Here is a 20,181-nt window from a genome sequence, read left to right on the forward strand (position 1 = left end):
TTACATCGAAGTATTAATGTATAATAGATGTATAAAATTTCACTTCTCTAGAAAAAGCAGTAAAACTATTTAATTTTTTTTCAATCTTAAAACTTGTTATACTACCTTACGGCCTTCTTTAAATATATTATTGACAATACCTGTTCCGATTATTTTCCTGGCCCACCAGCGACCGAACACTGGTAGTTTCAACCATTCGAATCCAGATGAAAGGGCTGGTTGCATGAGCATTTTCCGGTAACGTGTATACAAAATAATTTCTCTTGGAGAGTTCTCCCCGAAGGCATAGCCGGATTTAGACTTGATAAGGCCTTAAGCTATTTGAGATATAAAGCCATTTATACTATATTTTAATACTATATTTATACTATATTATAATTTATGGGGACCCTAAGCTTATACGTAAATCCTGCACTGCACGTAGGCTTTCCTTCTCGTAGGAAGATTGCATTTAGTGTGCTTTGCCATAATAAACTAAACCAAACCGATTAGTTTCCTGGAATATAAATATGCAGTCTGATGCTTGCTTCTGTGCTTTAAAAGGATTTAATGTTTTGATTGCATCTAAGGAATTGACACTTTTGTCACTATGCAACATTTATAAATTAAAGAAGAATGAAGACATATTTTTTCGTAAATTTAAAGTAAAAATATAGACCTTAGTTCTTTTTCTTCATTTTATTTCACTGTGTACTGCATATAAATGAAAAAAAAAACTCTTAATTTAGCTAATAAATTTAACTTTTGATAATTTGTTGAATGTTTTTAATGGCCGGACGTTTTATTTAATAGATTTATTTAAAGTTTTATTTAAAGTTATGCCACTACAATTAGTAATGGCGCAAGTCTAATAGCGCCACTACAAGGGCCGAAAATGGTGGCCATTTCATTATGGAAGCAACTAATTGGTGGCCCTGTTGCCTCCTGTAAAAAGGGACGGACAGTTACAACCTTGCCTTCTCTAGGAACCATCGCTATGGTTATCATAGTCGCTAACCACTATACTGGCTAGGCGGCAATTTGCTGAATGTAGTAGTCCGTTTATAGTTAAATGTGTAATATGTAATGAAAAATTTACTTCTAAAGAAATCTATGCGTCTTAAGATGCTTTCAACCTTTGATGTTTTAAAAATTTACTCCAAATTAAACAAGTTTCTTGCAGTACTTACCTTCTGTATATAACTTAAATTTTTTAAGCATAAATTTAGAGCCAAAAATTATATTTTTAGTACATATTTTAGTAATACTGCAGCCCGAAAGACTATTCCCTAACCTTATCAGTTTTTTTATTCTAAAATTGTTAATCGAAGATATGCTACATTCTTAGAGCGTTTCAGAGAAGCGCTTTGTGTTATCTCTATGGAAATTTCTTAGCCATACACAAGATTTTCCCGATATAAAAGAAATGTTGCATTCCCTGTACAATAACTTTGTAGTCATGCACAGATCTTCCCATCCCGAAAGAACAAACACATGTGTTGCCATGATAAAAAAATGTTTCAACAGACAGATGATTTTTCTGCCGAGAAGAAACTTTTTGTTTTGCGTGTTTGGAAGCTTCCAAGTCATACAAATAATCTTCCTCCACGAAAACGTAAACTTGTTGCATCACCTGTATAGAAACTTCCTGGTCGCACACAAAATTTTCTCATCTCAAACTAGCAAAGAAAGTTATCTTTCCTTTTGTGGAAACTTCCTAGCCACACAGAGGATTTTACTGAACAAAGAAGGGTCTTGTGTTACCTGTATAGCAACTTCCTAGTCATACAGAAATTTTTCCCGCCATTAACGAACAAAGAATTATAATACATCGCCTGTACAGAGACTTCCCAGTCATACACAATATTTTCCCGCTTTAAAAGAACAAGGGATTGTCATGTGTTGCCTGTATGGAAACTTCCTAGTCATGCAGAGTTTCCCGCCTTAATCGGAACAAAGAACACGTTTGCCCCTGTTTTGAGTTTTTTCTGTTCAGCAGCACGAACAAAGAACCTTTTCTTCTCGTTATCCCAGAGCATTTTCAATGTTGTCTTTTAACTTGACACTCGTGTATTGCAGAGAAACACAAATGCATGGCAAGAAAAACCACCGCATAGGCGATAATTCAGGATCTTGAGTTTATAGTTATATTTAAAGAAAACATCATGTCGATTTACTTGTGCATTCGAGGGGAAAAAATTATTTGTACTTTTTTATTTTATTTAGAAATTTTTAAAGGAATGAAAAATACAAAATTTTCTAATACGGTCGTTTATCTCCTTTCCTTATTATTTAATAATTACTTCCGAATGCAAATATTGTTTCTAATCGGTCATTACTTTTTTTAAATAGGAAACGTATAATTTTAAATGCATAATCAAACGCACAGTGCTGGATTGATTTTTATATTTTGAATGTAATTGTAACTTTGCATCATTTCTTTAAAGTTGGACACTACAGAAAAGAAGAGGCATACATTTATACAGTAAAGACGTTAGGAGGAGAAAGACTGGACGGATCGAAGAATTTGGCAAGACGAAAATATGCAATTAAACTGATTTTTTTAATATTGGAAATAACGAATAATTAATGCTTAATTATGAATTAAACTTTAACATTAATTTTTAATTTATCCGATTACATTTTATTTATTAGGTTTAAAGAAATGTTAATTGATAACATTATTTGTTTATGTTTAAAAAATTAAGAATTTTACTTGCTAAAATTATCTCAAGAAATTAATCTTACGCTAGGTAGACGCTTTCTCCGATCTCATTTTAACCCAATTCTTCTTTAAGTGACCATATTCTTTTGTCATGTCTGGAATCGAGTCTGTATTGGCTGTTCTAAAAAAAAGTACATTGTACACGTAGGAAGCTTGTTATTTTGATCATGAAGTAAAATAAATAAAAGACCTGCTAATCATAACTTTGAAACTTCACAAGCTTCCGCTTCATTTCTTTAGTTTCTCCCGCTTATCAAATGTGCGTTAATTTGAAATGATGAAAGCTAATAAGCAGAAATAAAATATGCTAATCGAAGAAATTAAATCGGAAGCAATGGAACCTGTGATTGGATATTTGAATTAATTACATCCGAGGAAAAAAAATTTCAAGGAACTAAATTAAAATAATAATCGTAAAAGTTATCGACATATTAAACAAACATTTATATGCAGAATTTATATATATATATTTTTAATCTGATTTATTACCTATAAATGCTATTCTTTCAATATCTTTCGAATTAACATATTATCCGTTTATTCATCCTAAAATCAGATCTATTAACTAACGATTAATCAAAAATATTATGTTATTATTTCTGATTTATTTAATTCGTTTATGCAAATTAATATTTTAATTTATTAAAGCTTTACTTTTAATGTACTGAATGCAGTAAGTACAGAACAAAATTAATACTTTCGGGATGTATTTAGCACAATTTTGCTTTTCGAAATTTTTAACTATTTATTTAGAAGCTGAAATAAAAATATTACGCTATATTTACGTCTCTTTCCGGTGGAAAGAAGGTTGCCTGATAATATACGCATGGAATAATCCAAGCATAATTATGCATGGAAGGATTTGGAAAATTGAACTTCTAGTCAATTTTAAAGTGCTCAAAGACACGGAATATCCTTCTCTGTTTATCGCCGCCGAAATTATACTCTTTTTAAGAACAAAATCTGGATGATGATCTAATTTACACTGATACATATGTGACGAAAACTGTCGGCGCAAAACATTTGCAAAGGACAGCATTTTAAAGGACCAATGACAACGCAAGAGAAGAAAAGGGAGAAAACTTTCATTCGAATTACATCAGATTATAAGATTAAAACTGCTTAAATGTGAATTTTTTAATATTTTTATTGTCTAAAACATTCTCTGTTTTCTATTATAACAGATGGTCATTCACTTTTGTCAGTGGCAAGCCTAGGACATAATGGTAACTACATGGACATGGCAGTTGTCATCCCAGTTACTGCGTCTTTGGTGACCATAACTATCGTACTCATTGTTGCATGTATGTGTGTAAGAAAAATAAGGAGTCGTCATAACTTGGAAAGAGGTAAGGATGATTTCTTTGGTTAATTATTAGAGTGATGAAAAATATTTTATTGACTTCGCTAATTTTAATTTATGCTAAAGGAAATTTAATTAATTTTTAATAATATGACATTTTAAAGTTAGTTACCTTAAAGTGTGTCTGAAAAATATGAATTTTTCCTTGAATTCTTGTTTAAATTATGTTTATGTTCGAATGATTCTTATAAGCTATTTTTTTTTTACATTCTCATATTGTTTTCGCAATACCTCGGCCTACCAGCGGCCGAGCGGTAAAGTAGCTGAACACTGGTAGTTCGGTCCGAAGTTCAAATCCCGCGAACGGGCTGGGTGCATGGGCGTTTTCGTGTTTTTTCCTCATGTGTAACGAGCATATGAGCCAGTTTCCCTTAGAAAGTAATGCATGGTTTTTACATTTCTTTGGATTTTAAATTTTAATTAATTTTGAAATTTTAATCCGATCACATTTAAAAGCATGAACATTATATCTATGCACTATTCTATAATTTCTTTTTCTTAAATTCTGTGATTAAAATGTATGTTTTCAGTTAATCTATTCTCTGTTATGTCTTTTTTCCGTATAAATATGCGAACTCATTAATTTGTGTAATCAAATAAATTTAAAATATGTATTAACTTCAAAACATGAGTTAATAAATGATTTGCATAACATATTTTTATTCAAATAGCAAAATTATTTTTTATTTGTAAAATAATAGAAAAATCTGATCACCCCTCCCCGAATAAAATTTGACTGTTCTTCCATGTAATTTAACATTATGCTGTTAATGTTAAATGACTATATGTGTATTTACACAAAGTAATACATAATCTGAGAAATGTTTAGAAGTTTCTGAAACATGCTGCACTTTGCAGAAAAGCAAACGATTCTGGTTTCTTAATTTGAAAATTCTTAGCTTCCTTATAAATTTAACCATTAGATTTAATTTGTTTAAAACCAGTTTTCAAAACTTCTTTTGCCCACCAGCGGCCGAGCGGTAAAATCGCTAAACATTGGTAGGTTTCCGGGTTCAATTCCTGGCGAACGGGCTTGCTGCTTTTCGTGGTTTTCCCCATGTGTAACGTGTATATGAGCCAGTTTTTTTTAAAAGGTCTTCCACAAAGGCATGCCTTCCTTTATGCAAATAGCCTTAGTGTCCTTTGCTCTTATCAACTAAATCAAAATCTTCTTTTACCTTTATTAGACATCAAATGTAATAACATAAAATAACTGAAAGAAAATTCGATAATTCATATAGACTTTTGTAATGCTTACGTTTATTATTTAATTTTGAAAATATGTACTATTTTTATTAAAATAAAAGCATTAAGCATTTCAATTGCATACAAACGTCAGTAAGACAATTGTTTATGGTAACCTTACTAAAAATGTGTTCACCAACAAAGATCAGCCAAGATGAGAATTTTTTTTTTCCCCAGTAGTGATTGATTGGCTAAAGCCATAGCGCACTGGTAATTCAGCACTACTTCTCTTTCTGGATAATGAAAGTCTTGTTGGTTTCATGCTGCCCATATGATAAAAATTCAAGCGAATTTCACGCGGAAAGTTTATGATAAACTCATCCACCTCTCCTAAAAGCGCTGGGGAGTACATTACAATAATTAAATACATAAATATCTAAGCTATTCACTCACCCGTCCCTTTATTTATATATTGGAATATAACAAAGGCCTTTTTAAGTAAATCTTGTTCGATGATACGAATAGGTTACTTCGCATTAATTGATATCGCTTAAATTAATACCGTTCTTTGTTACTATGTTTCTCATATAATAACTAATGTTAGCGTTTTAAGCTGGTATCGCATATGAAAGCATCTCGAAAAAACAACTGTTTTGAGCCACTTTTGCGCCTTATCATATGATTAAAATTTCAATCAATCGCTATGGGTCACCAGGATTATTATTATTTAAAGACGAACAGATACTCCGTAATAACTATAGTGATTTGATTCTGAATCAGGTCAGTTTAAATACGTACAATGGACAAGATTTAGCGGTAGGGAGAGAACAATCGTGAATCTTTCTTTCTGTGGTAAATGCAGCAGAAAATTGTTCGAAAAGATTGACTGTCTGAAACAGAGGACTGAGGGATAGTGCTTTTATAGGACTTTTATTCATAAACTTTCTAAGCACCGATGGGGAGGGGAATAGGGTTATACTTTTATAATTTATTTTTTTCTTTTCTAATATGAAATTTAATTAACCTTAATAGATTAGATTTTGAGTTTTCGCATTCAACAAGATATTTGCTAATATTATAATCAAGTTTCATAAATTTAGCAGAATTTAATTTGTTGTTAATTGTGTTTCATTAGAGTTAAGTATTGTTTTAAAGTCCTTCTCAGAAGGGGAAAAAAGATCCGATTATTACATTTAAAAATGCAATATATAAAACTCCTCTAAATTCAAAATGACTATATAGAGAGAGTTAAGATTATCTGATTTTAAAAAGCAGGATATTGCATTCTTTACACCACAATATATGCATGATATCGAAGCTGGGGAAAATGGTTACAGCCGAAAACATCGCGGCAAAAACATCGCGGACGATAACGTCGCGGAGAAAACAACGCAAGGCGAAAACGTCGTGCTACAAAACATCTTGGGAGAAAACATCGCAAAGAGAAAACATCGCAGTTCTAAAACATCTTGGTACAAAACATCGTCATCGAAAATAAAGCAGTTCAAAAACTTCGCAATTTAAAAACATCGTCGTCGAAAATATCGTGGTAAAAAATATCGTATCTACAAATCATCGTTTGACGATAACATCGCGGACATGCTTTTTTCATACATGCTTTTCGCAAACATGCGTTAATAACTGTAAATGGATATTCCCATAATGATTTGTGAGCGCAAAATGGAAAGAAGGATAATTTTTACTTTCACATTTTTTTATTAATTAATAACTTTTTTCTGAAAAAGTAAGAAGGAAACTTAAGCATAGCAAATTAATGCAACTTATAGCAGTTAATAGAATTTTAAACCGACATAGTTAACTAACAAAGTCCATTAATAAATAATTTTTATAAAGTTTTTACTAGTCATTTTTCGTGAAAGTATAATCTATAAGTTGCATTTAATTTTCTATGCTTAAGTTTCCTTCTTACTTTTTCAGAAAAAATTTATTAGTTAATAAAAAATGTGAAAGTAAAAATTATCCTTCTTTACATTTTGCGCTCACAAATCTTTATGCGAATATTCATTTACAGTTATTAAAGCATGTATGGAAAAAGCATGTCTGCGATGTTATCGTCATGCGATGATTTGTAGATACTTTATTTTTTACCACGATATTTTCGACGACGATGTTTTTAAACTGCGAAGTTTTTGAACCGCTTTATTTTCGACGACGATGTTTTGTACCACGATGTTTTATGACTGCGATATTTTCTCTTTGCGATGATTTCTCCCACGATGTTTTGTAGCACGATGTTTTCGCCTTGCGTTGTTTTCTCCGCGACGTTTTCGTCCGCGATGTTTTCGCCGCGATGTTATCGGCGGACACCGGGGAAAATTTCGAACATTTCGTGTTTGCATTGTTATGAGTTTTTGTATTCAACGTAAAGAATACAATTTAGTGTATAATTTCTTTTTGTTATTATTTTGCAGCTATTGCAGCCGAGAAGAATTACGCATTGGCGGCTGGAACTCTTCAGCGATATGTCGATATAGATAAGACACGGTCTCTTATGGATCCTAGCCGCGCTGGTCATTATCCCTTGCCTTACGAGACTATCCAGATGATGTCTGAAGAGCAGGATCCTTCCTTTGCCAAAAGAGGCGGTAATCAGGAACTTCGAGCCTTCATAGGGAAGGTGAGGAATTCTTTATCAAAAACTCTTTTACTGAAACGTTTGATTACAAAATCATCTGTAAAGTCATTTGACTGAAAAATCATTGTACCAGTTTTTCAGAATTTTAGGTAAAATTATTAAAACAATTCATCATCTCTAATTTTAGTAATGTTTATATATATATATACACTGAAGTGACAAAAGTCATGGGATAGCAATATGCAAATATACAGATGGCAGTAGTATCGCGTAGAAAATGTATAAATGCGAAGTGCTTTGGCAGGGCTTTCATTTGTGTTCAAGTTATTCATGTGAAGATGCTTTGACGTGATTATGGCCGCACGACGAGAATTAACAGACTTTGAACGCGGAATGGTAGTTGGAGCTAGATGCATGGGTCATCCCATTTCGTATATCTTTAGGGAATTCAACATTCCGAGATCCAAAGTGTCAAGAGTGTACCGAGAGTATCTAATTTCAGGCATAACATCCCACCATGGACAGTGCAGTGGCCGACCACCTGCACTTAACGACCGAGACCAGCGACGTCTGCGTAGAGTTGTCAATGTTCACAGACAAGCAACACTACGTCAAATAACCGCAGAAATCAATGTGGGACGTACGAGGGACGGACGTGTCCGATAGGACAGTGCGGCGAAATTTGTCTTCCTTGGGCTATGCCAGCAGAAGACCGACTCGAGTGCCTTTACTGACAGCACGACATCGCCTGCAGCGACTCTCGTGGGCTCGTGAGCATATCGGTTGGTCCCTAAACGAATGAAAAACCGTGGCTTGGTCAGATGAGTCACGATTTCAGTTGGTAAGAGCTGACAAGGCACTATTCAAGCTGGTGGTGGTTCCATAATGGTCTGGGCTGTTTTTACATGGCATGGACTTGGTCCTCTGGTGCAACTGAACCGATCATTTACTGGAAATGGATACTTTCAGCTACTTGGAGATCACTTACAGCCATTCATTGACTTCACGTACTCAAACAACGATGGGATTTTTATGGATAACAATGCGCCATGTCACCGGGCCACAATTGTTCGCGATTGGTTAGAACATTCTGGACAATTCCAGCGAATAATCTGGCCACCTAGACCGCCCGACCTGAATCCCATCGAACATTTATAGGACATCATCGAGAGGTCATTTCGTGCCCAAAACCCTGCACCGTCAACACTTTCGCAATTATGGACGTCTATAGAGGCAGCATGGCTCAATATTCCTGTAGGGGACTTCCAACGACTTGTTGAGTCCATGCCACGTCGAGTTGCCGCACTTCGCCGGGCAAAAGGAGGACCGACAAAATATTAGGAGGTATCCCATGACTTTTGTCAGTTCAGTGTATATATATGAATGAACTCTATGAATAGATGAATTAATATTTTGCATGAATTCCTCTATCCTAAGTCAACCCTCTTCCGAGAAATCGGCAATAATTTACTAACTTTTTTATACATGTACTGTTCTACTTTATGTGTAAACTAGTCGTTTCCTTTTATAAATGTATGATTTTAAAGCATATCGTTGCAATTATATACGTACTTCCTTTAGTTACAGGTTTTTAATAGTTTTAATGCAGTCCTCTTAAGTATTAACATTTCCTAATTTCAATTTGCAATAGGTTTACGTTTTTGCTTTTATCCGGTAATAATAATAATGATATTCTTGCTAAATTCTTAACTAATCCATAGAAATGAAGTCGAACATAGCATTTCTGTCTGTAATCTTGTCACAGTGTCGTAAATATCGTAAACTTCGCACTCATTTCATGCTGCTGTGTACTATTAACATGACGCCTGCTCTTTATCATTTGAACAGTGTAGTCAATATAAGAAACCCATGCATGCATATATTGCTTTATTGCGTTTTAGTCAGCGAATGATGCTTAAAATAAAGATATGCGTCAAAATGGCCATGACTGTGTAATACAAAAGCATTGAGAAAAATTTTCATTATGCACACATATGTATACCCATATTTAGTATATAAACTAAAACTCAAATTTGAAGGTAATAAGTTTTAAAAAATTAAGAAAATAATAAAAAAAGTGGTGAAAGCTGCAGTTATTTAGTGGTAAACAGAAAATACTTTTAAAAATCTAGTCTTAATTTTAAAATTATATTCTAATTAAAAATCAAGAATAAGTACAAATAGGGAAATAAAACATTGCATACCAAATGTAATTGCCACAGAGATCTGAAAAAGTGAAACTCAACCGTAAAAGATCATAAAAAGGAAAACTTTTACGTTCTCGTGACATTTTCAAATAGTTGTTATCTCGAGATTCACCAAACACAGTGTCTCTTCCGAGCTAACTAACAAACAATTTAATAAATCTAAGAAAATATTAAATAAGAATATTAGATGATATTGCTCATTAGTTGCCCAGCTATACAGAAATGACAGGCTAGAACGTAGCATTTGGCTAAAGTTTATTCGTAAAATAATGAAAATAAAATTTTATTATGAATGTGAACTGAAAAACGATTGGAAATATAAAAAATAAAAATGTAAGCGAAAAATGAAAATACAAAAGGAATAGTTGCATTCAATAGCTGTAGAATTATCAATAATTTAAAAATTGTATCACTAATCACTTAACGACGCAATCATTTGTTTACATTTGAAAGTTAGCATCATAGTGAATTAAGTCGGTTTGTACACCAATTTCAGTGTCTTTTTGGGGAGTGGAGCGAAAAATCTGCTTGATTTTAATTAATTTAAACTCTTAATTTTAATTGTAAATTTTTTTAACGGTTTTTAACTCTATTTAGATTTTTAGGTTTTTATGTCTTTTACAATTATTTAAAGAAGATGTTTTGAATTTTGATGTGTTTTCCCCCTAGCCGGGAAATGAGAACTGAATTGATTGAATGAGAAATATATTTCTGATGAAATTCGGGAAAATAAGTTTAAATGTAATGCAGCAAAAAATGTGCATAACTTAATATGCCGTACAAGGAATTCATGTGGTGTCCACATCAGATTTTTTTTATTTCAGTTTCTTATCTATTTCAAGAAAAAAGTCAGTAAATGTTTGGCACTTAAATTTATCTTTTAGCAAGATTCAGATTATATTCACATGTCAGAAGGCCTATATAGCCGTATGCAGTAGGCTTTACGTTTTTCTAAAGGATTTTGCTTAATTTGGTTTTACGTTGTTTACATTGCTGATAATTCTACAATATGATAATTCTACAGTTATTCTGGTTAAGGTATAAAAACCTTAACCAGAACATAAGAACAATATAATTCAATCCCTTTTAAAGCAAAAAATGCACAATTTACCAACGTATAAAAATAAAAATCTTAGCTCAGCGAGCTGGGTAACAAAGCTGGGTAATATATATGTATATATTTTGTGCAGCCGATTGCTGCGCATCTACATATTATAGCAGTGCCATATACAGAATTCCAAGATTCTAAGGCTACTCATTTTTGAGGTATGAAAGACTTACATAATGCACGTACCTACAGACATCAAGAAAAAAATATCTTCTGAATCCATTTCACAATACGTTTTGGAAGAAATTCCTTTATTCTGTCCGTATGTACAGATGTAACGCGAAAACATTGTTCAAATGTAATCGAGAGCGGTCAAAATGGATATTTTTATTGAAATACGACCCGAAATATTTCGCGATTACAATACTTCGTTTACTTCGTACAAGGAAATAAAAACACAGAATGAGGACAGGTGTAAAGCTCGGTATAAGCTTACAGGTGTAAAGCTGACTGTAACCGTAGATTCATTAGGGTATTCTGAAGCAGAAGATATGACAAATATGCAGTACCCTCCCCGGGACTCAAACCTGGACCTCTTGAATACGCGCCGAGTGTGCTAAAAAGAGAGCAAGCTTTCGTGGTGTACCCAGGAAAGCCTGCTGGAAAGAGGAAGGAAATATCTCATAAACATTTAATTTTAATGTGATTCGTGTTATAATTTTATAAGTAGAAGATATTTCCTTAAAGAAATGAATTCAAATAATGCTTTACTGAAACAGTTGTCAAACTCTCTAATTGAAAATAATTTTTGTAATTAACTCTCTTGTGCATAACTTGTGCAATATAACTAAAGATATTATATCATATGTCAATATGATTGAAATGAAATTTAATATGATTAGAAATTAATAACATTTTACTATATTTGTATATTGCTTTTCAGGATGGCCAGCAAACGTTATATAACAAGCCAATGACATTGAGAAGAAAAGACGAGAATATATATGATAGTCCACAATAAATCGTAGTTGTGTACAAAAACTTTTTGAACAAGACAAACTAAACAGAAACTATATTTCCGAATTTCATAATCTTCGTACAAGATTGAATTCAATTTGTGGTAATAACTCTTGTGCCTCAATATACGAAAGGATCGTGCCATCAGTCAGCCCAGTATGCAAATTCTTAGTGTTTTACTGACATACACTAACATTTCGTGACAACTCGAAGACTGACTCACTGTGGCGTTCGAGTTTTGCGCTTTTGAGTGGTGTTCCAGATTTGCTTAGATCGTTCTTTTTTTGTGTGTATGCGCTGTTTTTCGCTTTCTGAACTAACTATCGGCTTTGCAGTTCGTTAGGAATTCATGATGTGCACATTCACTGCTGTTCTACGTTCTCATTTTAGTTTGCCAATCATTCGGACGACTTATTAGAGTTTAATTTTTAGTTTAGCATTTACTATGATGCATACAAGGAAATAAACCTTTCAAACAGCACCCGGGCAAAGTTTTAAAATTTGAATGTTCTCTTTCCTTTTGCTTAAAATATAGAGACTAAACGTTGATGGTATTAATGTCCGCTTATGATGACAATTTTTAAGAGAATGAGAAATGTTAGTTTGTATAAATTTCGGGAATTCAAGCTTTTTTTATACATCGTGTTTTGTATGAAATGCCTGAAAGACCAAAAACCAGATTTTGTAGGTGCGAAAGAACTTCGAAGACCTCCATGCGATGTATTATTTCCTACTTTTCGAATGAAAGATTTGATTCCAGTATCACCGAATCAAAGCGAGTGTGTGTTGTGAACCTTTTAAACCTTCGAAACTTTAAATGGCTTCCGATAATTAATGTCAGCTACTTGCTGCTGTAAACCTTGGAGTCCCTGATGATAAAGGAAGAGATATCTTGACATCAAAGAAACTGTTTTAGCAGCAAAATGCATTGTTAAATATTCTGGATTTTGTGAATGTCATTTATATTTTCTAAAATATCGTTTGATGTCTTTAAGCCAGAATATGTCTTGCGTTATGATACATTAAAACTAATATTTGCATGATACGATTAAAGCAGGTTCATTTTCTAATAAATCTTCTAAAAGTGGAAGACGACTACGAGGAATCTCGTTTTCTTACCAAAAGACGTTAATATGAGTGTTACATGTTTTATATGCTTAGACGGAAAATTTTCTCGTTATTAAGGAAATTTTAACTTTTGTTTCCGTATATCTTACTTTTTCAAACTATTTTTGTACGCAGCTTAATTGAAATTTTTGAACTTACGCAGCTTAACTGAAATTTTGCGTATGACCACTTTCAGGTTTATAAATGCACGTAATATATCATATGTATGAACTTGTTAAAACGATATTTAACTAAGATATATGTATGTAAATTTGAGCAATTACATGATTAAACAAACTCGGGAATTTATTTGATGTGCGATTTTAAAATTTCTTTAATTACATAACAATTTCAAATTTATATGATTTAAAATGCAAATTCATTCACTAACTCCGTTTAAAATTTTTATTAATGTAATTGCGTTACATTTTTGAAATGAAAAGTTATTTCATTCATTCAAAAGTATTTTAACACCTAAGATAACAGTTAAAAAGAGAAATAATTGTACATGTGTTGCATCTTATCTTGTTTGCATTGTTGTTAATTATAAAGTATTCCTATCAATTATTTTGTATTTAACTGATTGGATATTAACAAAATACAATGATTTTTATATTAGCAGTCCACAAAACCTTCTTTGCAATTTATTGTTTAAAGTATGATAAAATGTTAATTGCCCGTTTCTTTAAAATGATGTAATTGAAAAACGCTAACAAAAATTTATTAAGAGTTTGAGTGTTTTTGTAAAACAAAAAGGAAATATGTGAATTCCTTTAAATATAAATTTTCCTCTTATATTTGTAATACAGAAATATTAAATTAAGTTTTTTGGAGTTGAAAAATTAACAGATATTTAGTAAAGATCCCTTTATTTTATTTTTTACAAAGTTATCCCACAGAGTGTTATTGCATTAGTTGAACGATGGTTTCATCTTTCTAATATCAGAAAACATTTTTTAAAACGTTTTAAGGAAAATTTTCTTAAAATCGGTTCATTTCTGTTTAGTTTGTTTTTAATATAACAGAGGAACGATAATTCTTCACCGAAACGCAATTTCAACATTTTTGAAATACAAATATTTATATTCCGCCAAAAAATACCTTGTTTGAATTTATGCAGTTACTATTTTAAAATTGTGCAAATGAGGTATTTAATTTTCTAAAATCTCTGTGAATTCAGGCATAATTCACTCTGTGTGAGATTACGATTAAAATTTAATGCTTCTGTATTCAAATAATAACAGTTTATTTTAGCAGTTACTAACTTTCTCTTGATATTGTTATTTTGTAAGCTTAGTATGTTAATAACTATTTAAGGTATTTAACCTCGGAATTAAACATTTGTAAACTTTATTTTTTACAATTTTCAAATTGTAGGCAATTATGAGGAGTTTCGTAATTGCATGAACACATCATCTGCTTTACTATCTCTGAATGTGTCATGCTTTTACGTGTAATAAATGTTCCTGATGGCATTTAGTGGCGAAAGTATGTGACAATTTTTATTAAACCCGCATGTAAACAAGCCACTCTGATATATACAGGCAATTTTCAATAATATTCAAATGTAAATAAAAAGTTCTTCTTAGCCACTTTTGGTTCTGTTTTTATTCTTGCATGTTTAAGTTTTACACGTGTGTATAAATAGCTAATTCGGCGATTCAAATTTGCATATTTTTTTTTAATTTTCTATTAACATCTGAAAGACATGTTTTTATTTAGGTGCCTCCGTAATAAAGTGACCCCCGCTTTTGGCCTAAAGCGTGGCCAAAGCCTATAGTGCCAACGTGGTGTCCGCCATTGGAAATATAAAAAAAAATAATAAATAGCATTTTAAAAATTTTAATGGCCAGGATTATTAATAGGATATTTCCTATTTATTGCCGCGCATTTTTATTGTTGTAATGTTAATTTTTTGTCAAATAACATTATTAATAATAATACTTATGATATAATAATACATATTTTTATAAAAATTCAAGTTATATATTTGCTGAATTTAACGTTTTAAAATTTATTAAAAACTTCATTGAACAACAACACTGAGTATTACTTTCTTTTAAAGGAAGTGAAACAGATATATGATTTCCTAGTCGTTTAGATTACAGGGAAGCTCTCTTTTTAGCCCAAAGAAGCCTTAGCCTAGAAAGGCTATTAGTCTTGAAACGGCATTTTGTGTCGAATAAACAGCTGTATCACATTTAAAATTGTTGCCACGAAATATTATCACCCTGTATTATATTTAAAGAAATTAAATAAGGAAAAATCTGTATGTTTATCGAACTGTGAAAAACAACGATCACTAGAACCATCAAATTTTAAATAACGTAGGTCCACCACCCGAATAGAGGCACCTAGAAGCTCGAATCTTGAATTTCGAAGTTGTCTTATTATCTGTTTCATATTCTTTCAATAGCGAATTTTTTATTAAGAAACTCAATGATTTCAGGGATGCATGGAGATTTTCATCATGTGCAACGAGCCAGTTTGTCTTTGAAAGGCCTCCACGAAAGCCTCCCTTTCCTTACGCATAATCAGACGAGCCAAATCTGACGAATAGCACAACTTTGATAGCTATAAGTCACTTTGAAAAAGAGCAACAAGATCAGATTTTTGTTTTGTTAAAAATATAACACCTTTTAATAAAAATAATCCTCTTAAACTTCGCCTTGTTGGCATTCAGAACAGTTCTGAAGAACTAAATTATTTAGAAGCAGTAGCTATTGACAGGGACTTTTTACCCAACATTATTTCGCAAGCAGTTAAGAAATTCCCATCTCAAAACGCCAGAAGACACACTCTTGTTTTAGTAAATTATAAGAATTCCGTTGTCATTCCTTTCTTTCCATCAATTATCTATAAAACTGCATTTACAGAAATTTACTTTTAGGGTTGTTTATTGTCCTATCAATAAGATTCGGAGTTCCATACTTAAGGCCCTCATTCCGGATATGAATTCCTGGGGTATTTACAGGATTCCTTGCCAGTGTCGTTTAATTTACATTAGTCAAACTAAGAGAGCCTTAAAATTTCGTGTTAAAAAACATGAGGCATATGTTGGGAAAAAGGATACACAGAAATCCTCTGTTGCCCAGCATGGTTGGTCCATAAATCACACTTTCCAGTTTTCTGCAGCCAAAATTATTCAAAAAACACTTCCTTTGTTGAATTAGATTTTCTAGAGGGGTTTCAAGTTCAGAAACAAATCTTCCTGCTCTAATTAACAACCCTAATTCCAATCCATTTTTACCTTCGGCCTTTAAGGAAAATAGGTTTGTTTCATTTATAGATGGCGCCAGTAGCTTATATTATCCAGCCATTCTTATCGTGTCTCGTTTATTTGCACTTTGGCAGTTGAGGATGATGGTTCGGTATAACCATCGAAACTAGTCCTGTGAAAATTTGCAAATATAACGCTGATTTTTGTTGACTGACTTCTAAATTAATAAATCATAAATACCTCAAAATATTTTGTTCGAAGATTTCACATAATTCGAATATTCTTTTGCTTTGTTGACGTATGAAGAGTGAGTGGATTTAAGATGCCTTTTTAATTTTGATGGCTCCATGGCCAAAACATTATTGCCGATTAAACAAAGAGGTTGAAGATTACCACACAGTTATTGAAAGTAAAGTCAAATTGGAATAGTATCTTTGCCACATCATAGATGCATCTTTTTCTTTCTGATTACTAGATCCTCCTTGAACAGTCTTCGTAGCAGTGCCATCTGCTTCATTACCTTTGTTACTCGAATTCAACCATTTATCCATAGATAAAAAATATTTTATCTTAAAATATAAATAATATTTCTTATAATAATTATTTAAAGAAATTCCAAATTTAACTGAGTAATACCTGGTTATAACGAAAGTTCCAAACATTTTTCTCAGGCATCTTAACTGGCTTCACTAAGCGTTCTTCGAAACCGCCCCACGAGGCAGCCCTTTCGAGGATAAATTTTCATTTGATACATAACTATCCAATAGATTTTGCACCACTGAATCTTTTATGATTTTCACAGCAGATTCAGGTCTCGATTTGCCTTGTGGAATAACTTCGTATTATCACCTTAGATTGCGCTGCAAATGGTACTTCTGATATTGTCAGAAGTCACTGGCTTCGAACAAAATTTCTGACATTAAATGAATTTATATATAAGAATTTTAATTCTTTATCACACTCTTAAAATCTATGTCGTTTACCTTAAAAGAGCCAGTGTTTCTGCTAAGCCTTCGTGCTTGAATCTTTTATGTAATCCTTAATAAAAATGCTGCTTTCTGCGGGTTCATTGGATTCGGAGTAATTGATGGCAACATTTTATGAAGAATCAAAGCGCAATTTATTCGCCAGTAAGTTCTATTACTCAGGAGAGTTCCAAAGACACTTTTACACTCGTCGAAAAACTACGACAAACACGCTGAAACAGATAGCAATACAACCTGCAGGCCATAACGCTAAAGTACAGCTCCCGACTCGGTCGATCGCTCTAAGCTGATCTCTGAACTCAAGGCACTACTTCCTCTCCGTACATGCAGGGTATGTCTAGCTTTAACCATCCTTCGAGATTATTTCTGAGAAAAACGCTAAAAATGCGTACTAGAATTTTCTCGCTCCGTCTATGACATATCGTTATTTTTTCGCCAAATATCGCCATATAGGCGATTTCGCCCCAAATATGCAATCCTGCCTTTTACTGTCACTTCCTGGCAACACTAAGCCCGCCGTTGCCTCACGCTGCTCAGCCGGCAGACTTCCTTCTCCGCTCCGCTTTGCGGAAAGGCCACCTCACTGTACGGCCGTTGAACATTTCGCAGCAGATCAGACAAGCACTTGGCAACAAAACTGGATGTATTTCTTGACGCAAAATATTAGTATACTGAAAACGTCCTCCAATTAAAATCATTCCCATTTTATCTAGAATAAAGTTAAGCGAGCTAATGATAGAATGGGTTCACCACTGGTTTTCCTTGGTTTTTTTTTTTTTTTTTTTCCTTAAAGGTAAATATTTTTAAAGAAAGTACTCCTGTCGTATCCTTTCAGTCCGCTACTGTTCAACCAACTGAATTTCTGTAGTTAAGCAGTCATTCTTTCTGTTGTGTAGATTCTTCATACTGTAAATAAATGAATCTAACCTGTGATTCTTCATATTTTGCTAGGTTTGCTGAATTTCTGTATGTCAGAGAGCTTCTAATTTAGTTCCTACAAAAAAAATAATAATGGATTCTTTTCTTTCAGATTCAACCAAATGCGAAATTTTATTCAATTGCAGCCAAACGTTTTCATTTCTCCCTCATCCAGGGTACTCCATTTCAACCGAGTTATTTTCCCTTCAGAGTACCCGCGTTCTCTACCCTCTAAACAGCATATTTGCAGTTTAACCCCCCCCCCCGAACAGTGAACTGTAAAACAGTGATTCCGCTAACCTAAATTAAAAAGAGTTATAATTTTTTACATTCTGTATTTTACGAACATATTTAATTTTCGATAGTTGTTATTGATTCCAGTGAAGAATAATCATGGAACCCCCAGAAACAAGGTTTAGTATCTTTCTTAAGTCTGAAGTTGTTTCGATGGCTTTGAAATATTCTAGCTCCTACAGGAACTATAAGAATTTCTAATCTAAGCGATGTTCTTTCCTCTACGAGTGCAATCGTATTTTTGAGGCTACTAAAACTGAATTAAGTTTTCCATTTGGATCGCTGCAACATATATAAATCTCAGCTCCGTAGGCTCATTTAATTGAATCTACAAAACAATGAAATTGAAAATTAGCTAATTCGTTAAACCTAAGTCATTACCTTTAGTGCAAAAAATGCTGCGTTAATGTAATTTCGTTCAAATAGTGCAGTTCTTCACATCATTCTCGAACATATTTTGCCAAATCCGGTGGTAAGAGATCAACCCAGTTTAGTCTTCTTTTTCATATTTCTTGAAGTATCATTTTTGCTCTGACTGTTAACAGAGAAATAAGTCAAATTAGGTGAAATATCATTTTAAGAATTTTTATCACGCCTCTGTTCGATGGTTTGAATTCAGATGCGTTGTACTTATTCACCAATTTTTCTTCATCATTGTTTATGCAATTTTAATCTGAATTTCAGCAATATCCATGACGAAGCATCAGAAATAATTTTCTCGTGATGTCTTGAAGTAGCTGCAATTTTGTTCCCCACTTTTCACGCTAAATCCTCCTTCTCCTAAAACAAATTTCGCTTGCTGATGCATTTCTGTCGCAAACTCCTCTTCTTGTAAACTATTGTATTAATCAATCAACTACTATACCACTCTTGGGTACAGCAGTTGCATCTAAGGGGATATCATGTGGCTGAAACCTTCTTATTAGGAAGGAGGCACTGTTTTGGCCGCGATGTTCGTGGCATTTAAAAACTGGCCTGTGCCCTTTGCCTGCCTTCTACCGAATTTTGGCGAGGATGCGTTTAAAAAAACCACGCAGGATGTGTAAATGTTAGAACCGGCGTCAAATGCCGATTGTCCATCTGCTGTCTTCCGTGTACGTGTTGTTTCGTTGTACGTGTTTTCGTTGTTACGTGTTTCCTCTCCGATACCAGGAAATTCGCTCGTGTATTTTATGCACCGAGAATTGAGAACGTTAGAGTACAAATCTCAACTAGTACAACGAGCACGAATTAAATATTCAGGATGTGAAACTTGACTGGGTAATGTTCTTTCTACGTTTCATGTAATGCTTCAATGCTGCATTTAGCAAGATTGAACTGGTATAAAACGTAACTGAGAGCTTCTGGTCCCATACTCGTGTTATCCTTGATCCAGAGAAATAGGGAAACATAATTCACTGTACCAGATGAGGCATTAAAAACAATCCCCTTTTTTGTACTTATTTTCATGAATTACTGATTTATAAGGTTTATAACGAAGTTAATTTTTTTAATAATTTTTATTCTCATTAAAATCATCTCCCTCGGTTATTCTTT

The 20,181-nt window shown here is 33.0% G+C and overlaps 1 protein-coding gene across 1 annotated transcript in view; it reads left to right on the forward strand.

Moving 5' to 3' along the window:
• LOC118201405 (cell adhesion molecule Dscam1-like) overlaps positions 1-14,819 on the forward strand; it is an 86,592-nt gene extending 71,773 nt beyond the window's left edge. The window contains exons 25-27 of the mRNA XM_085817956.1: positions 3,889-4,053; positions 7,685-7,890; positions 12,047-14,819. Coding sequence (XP_085674082.1) covers positions 3,889-4,053; positions 7,685-7,890; positions 12,047-12,124 — 449 coding nt within the window. The 3' untranslated portion in view covers positions 12,125-14,819. The remainder of the gene's footprint in view (positions 1-3,888; positions 4,054-7,684; positions 7,891-12,046) is intronic.
• The last annotated feature ends 5,362 nt before the right edge of the window (positions 14,820-20,181 follow it).

The sequence above is a fragment of the Stegodyphus dumicola genome, chromosome 6 (assembly GCF_044657685.1).
Source record: "Stegodyphus dumicola isolate Sdum_Otavi_A_Nest chromosome 6, ASM4465768v1".
Classification (NCBI taxonomy): domain Eukaryota; kingdom Metazoa; phylum Arthropoda; class Arachnida; order Araneae; family Eresidae; genus Stegodyphus; species Stegodyphus dumicola.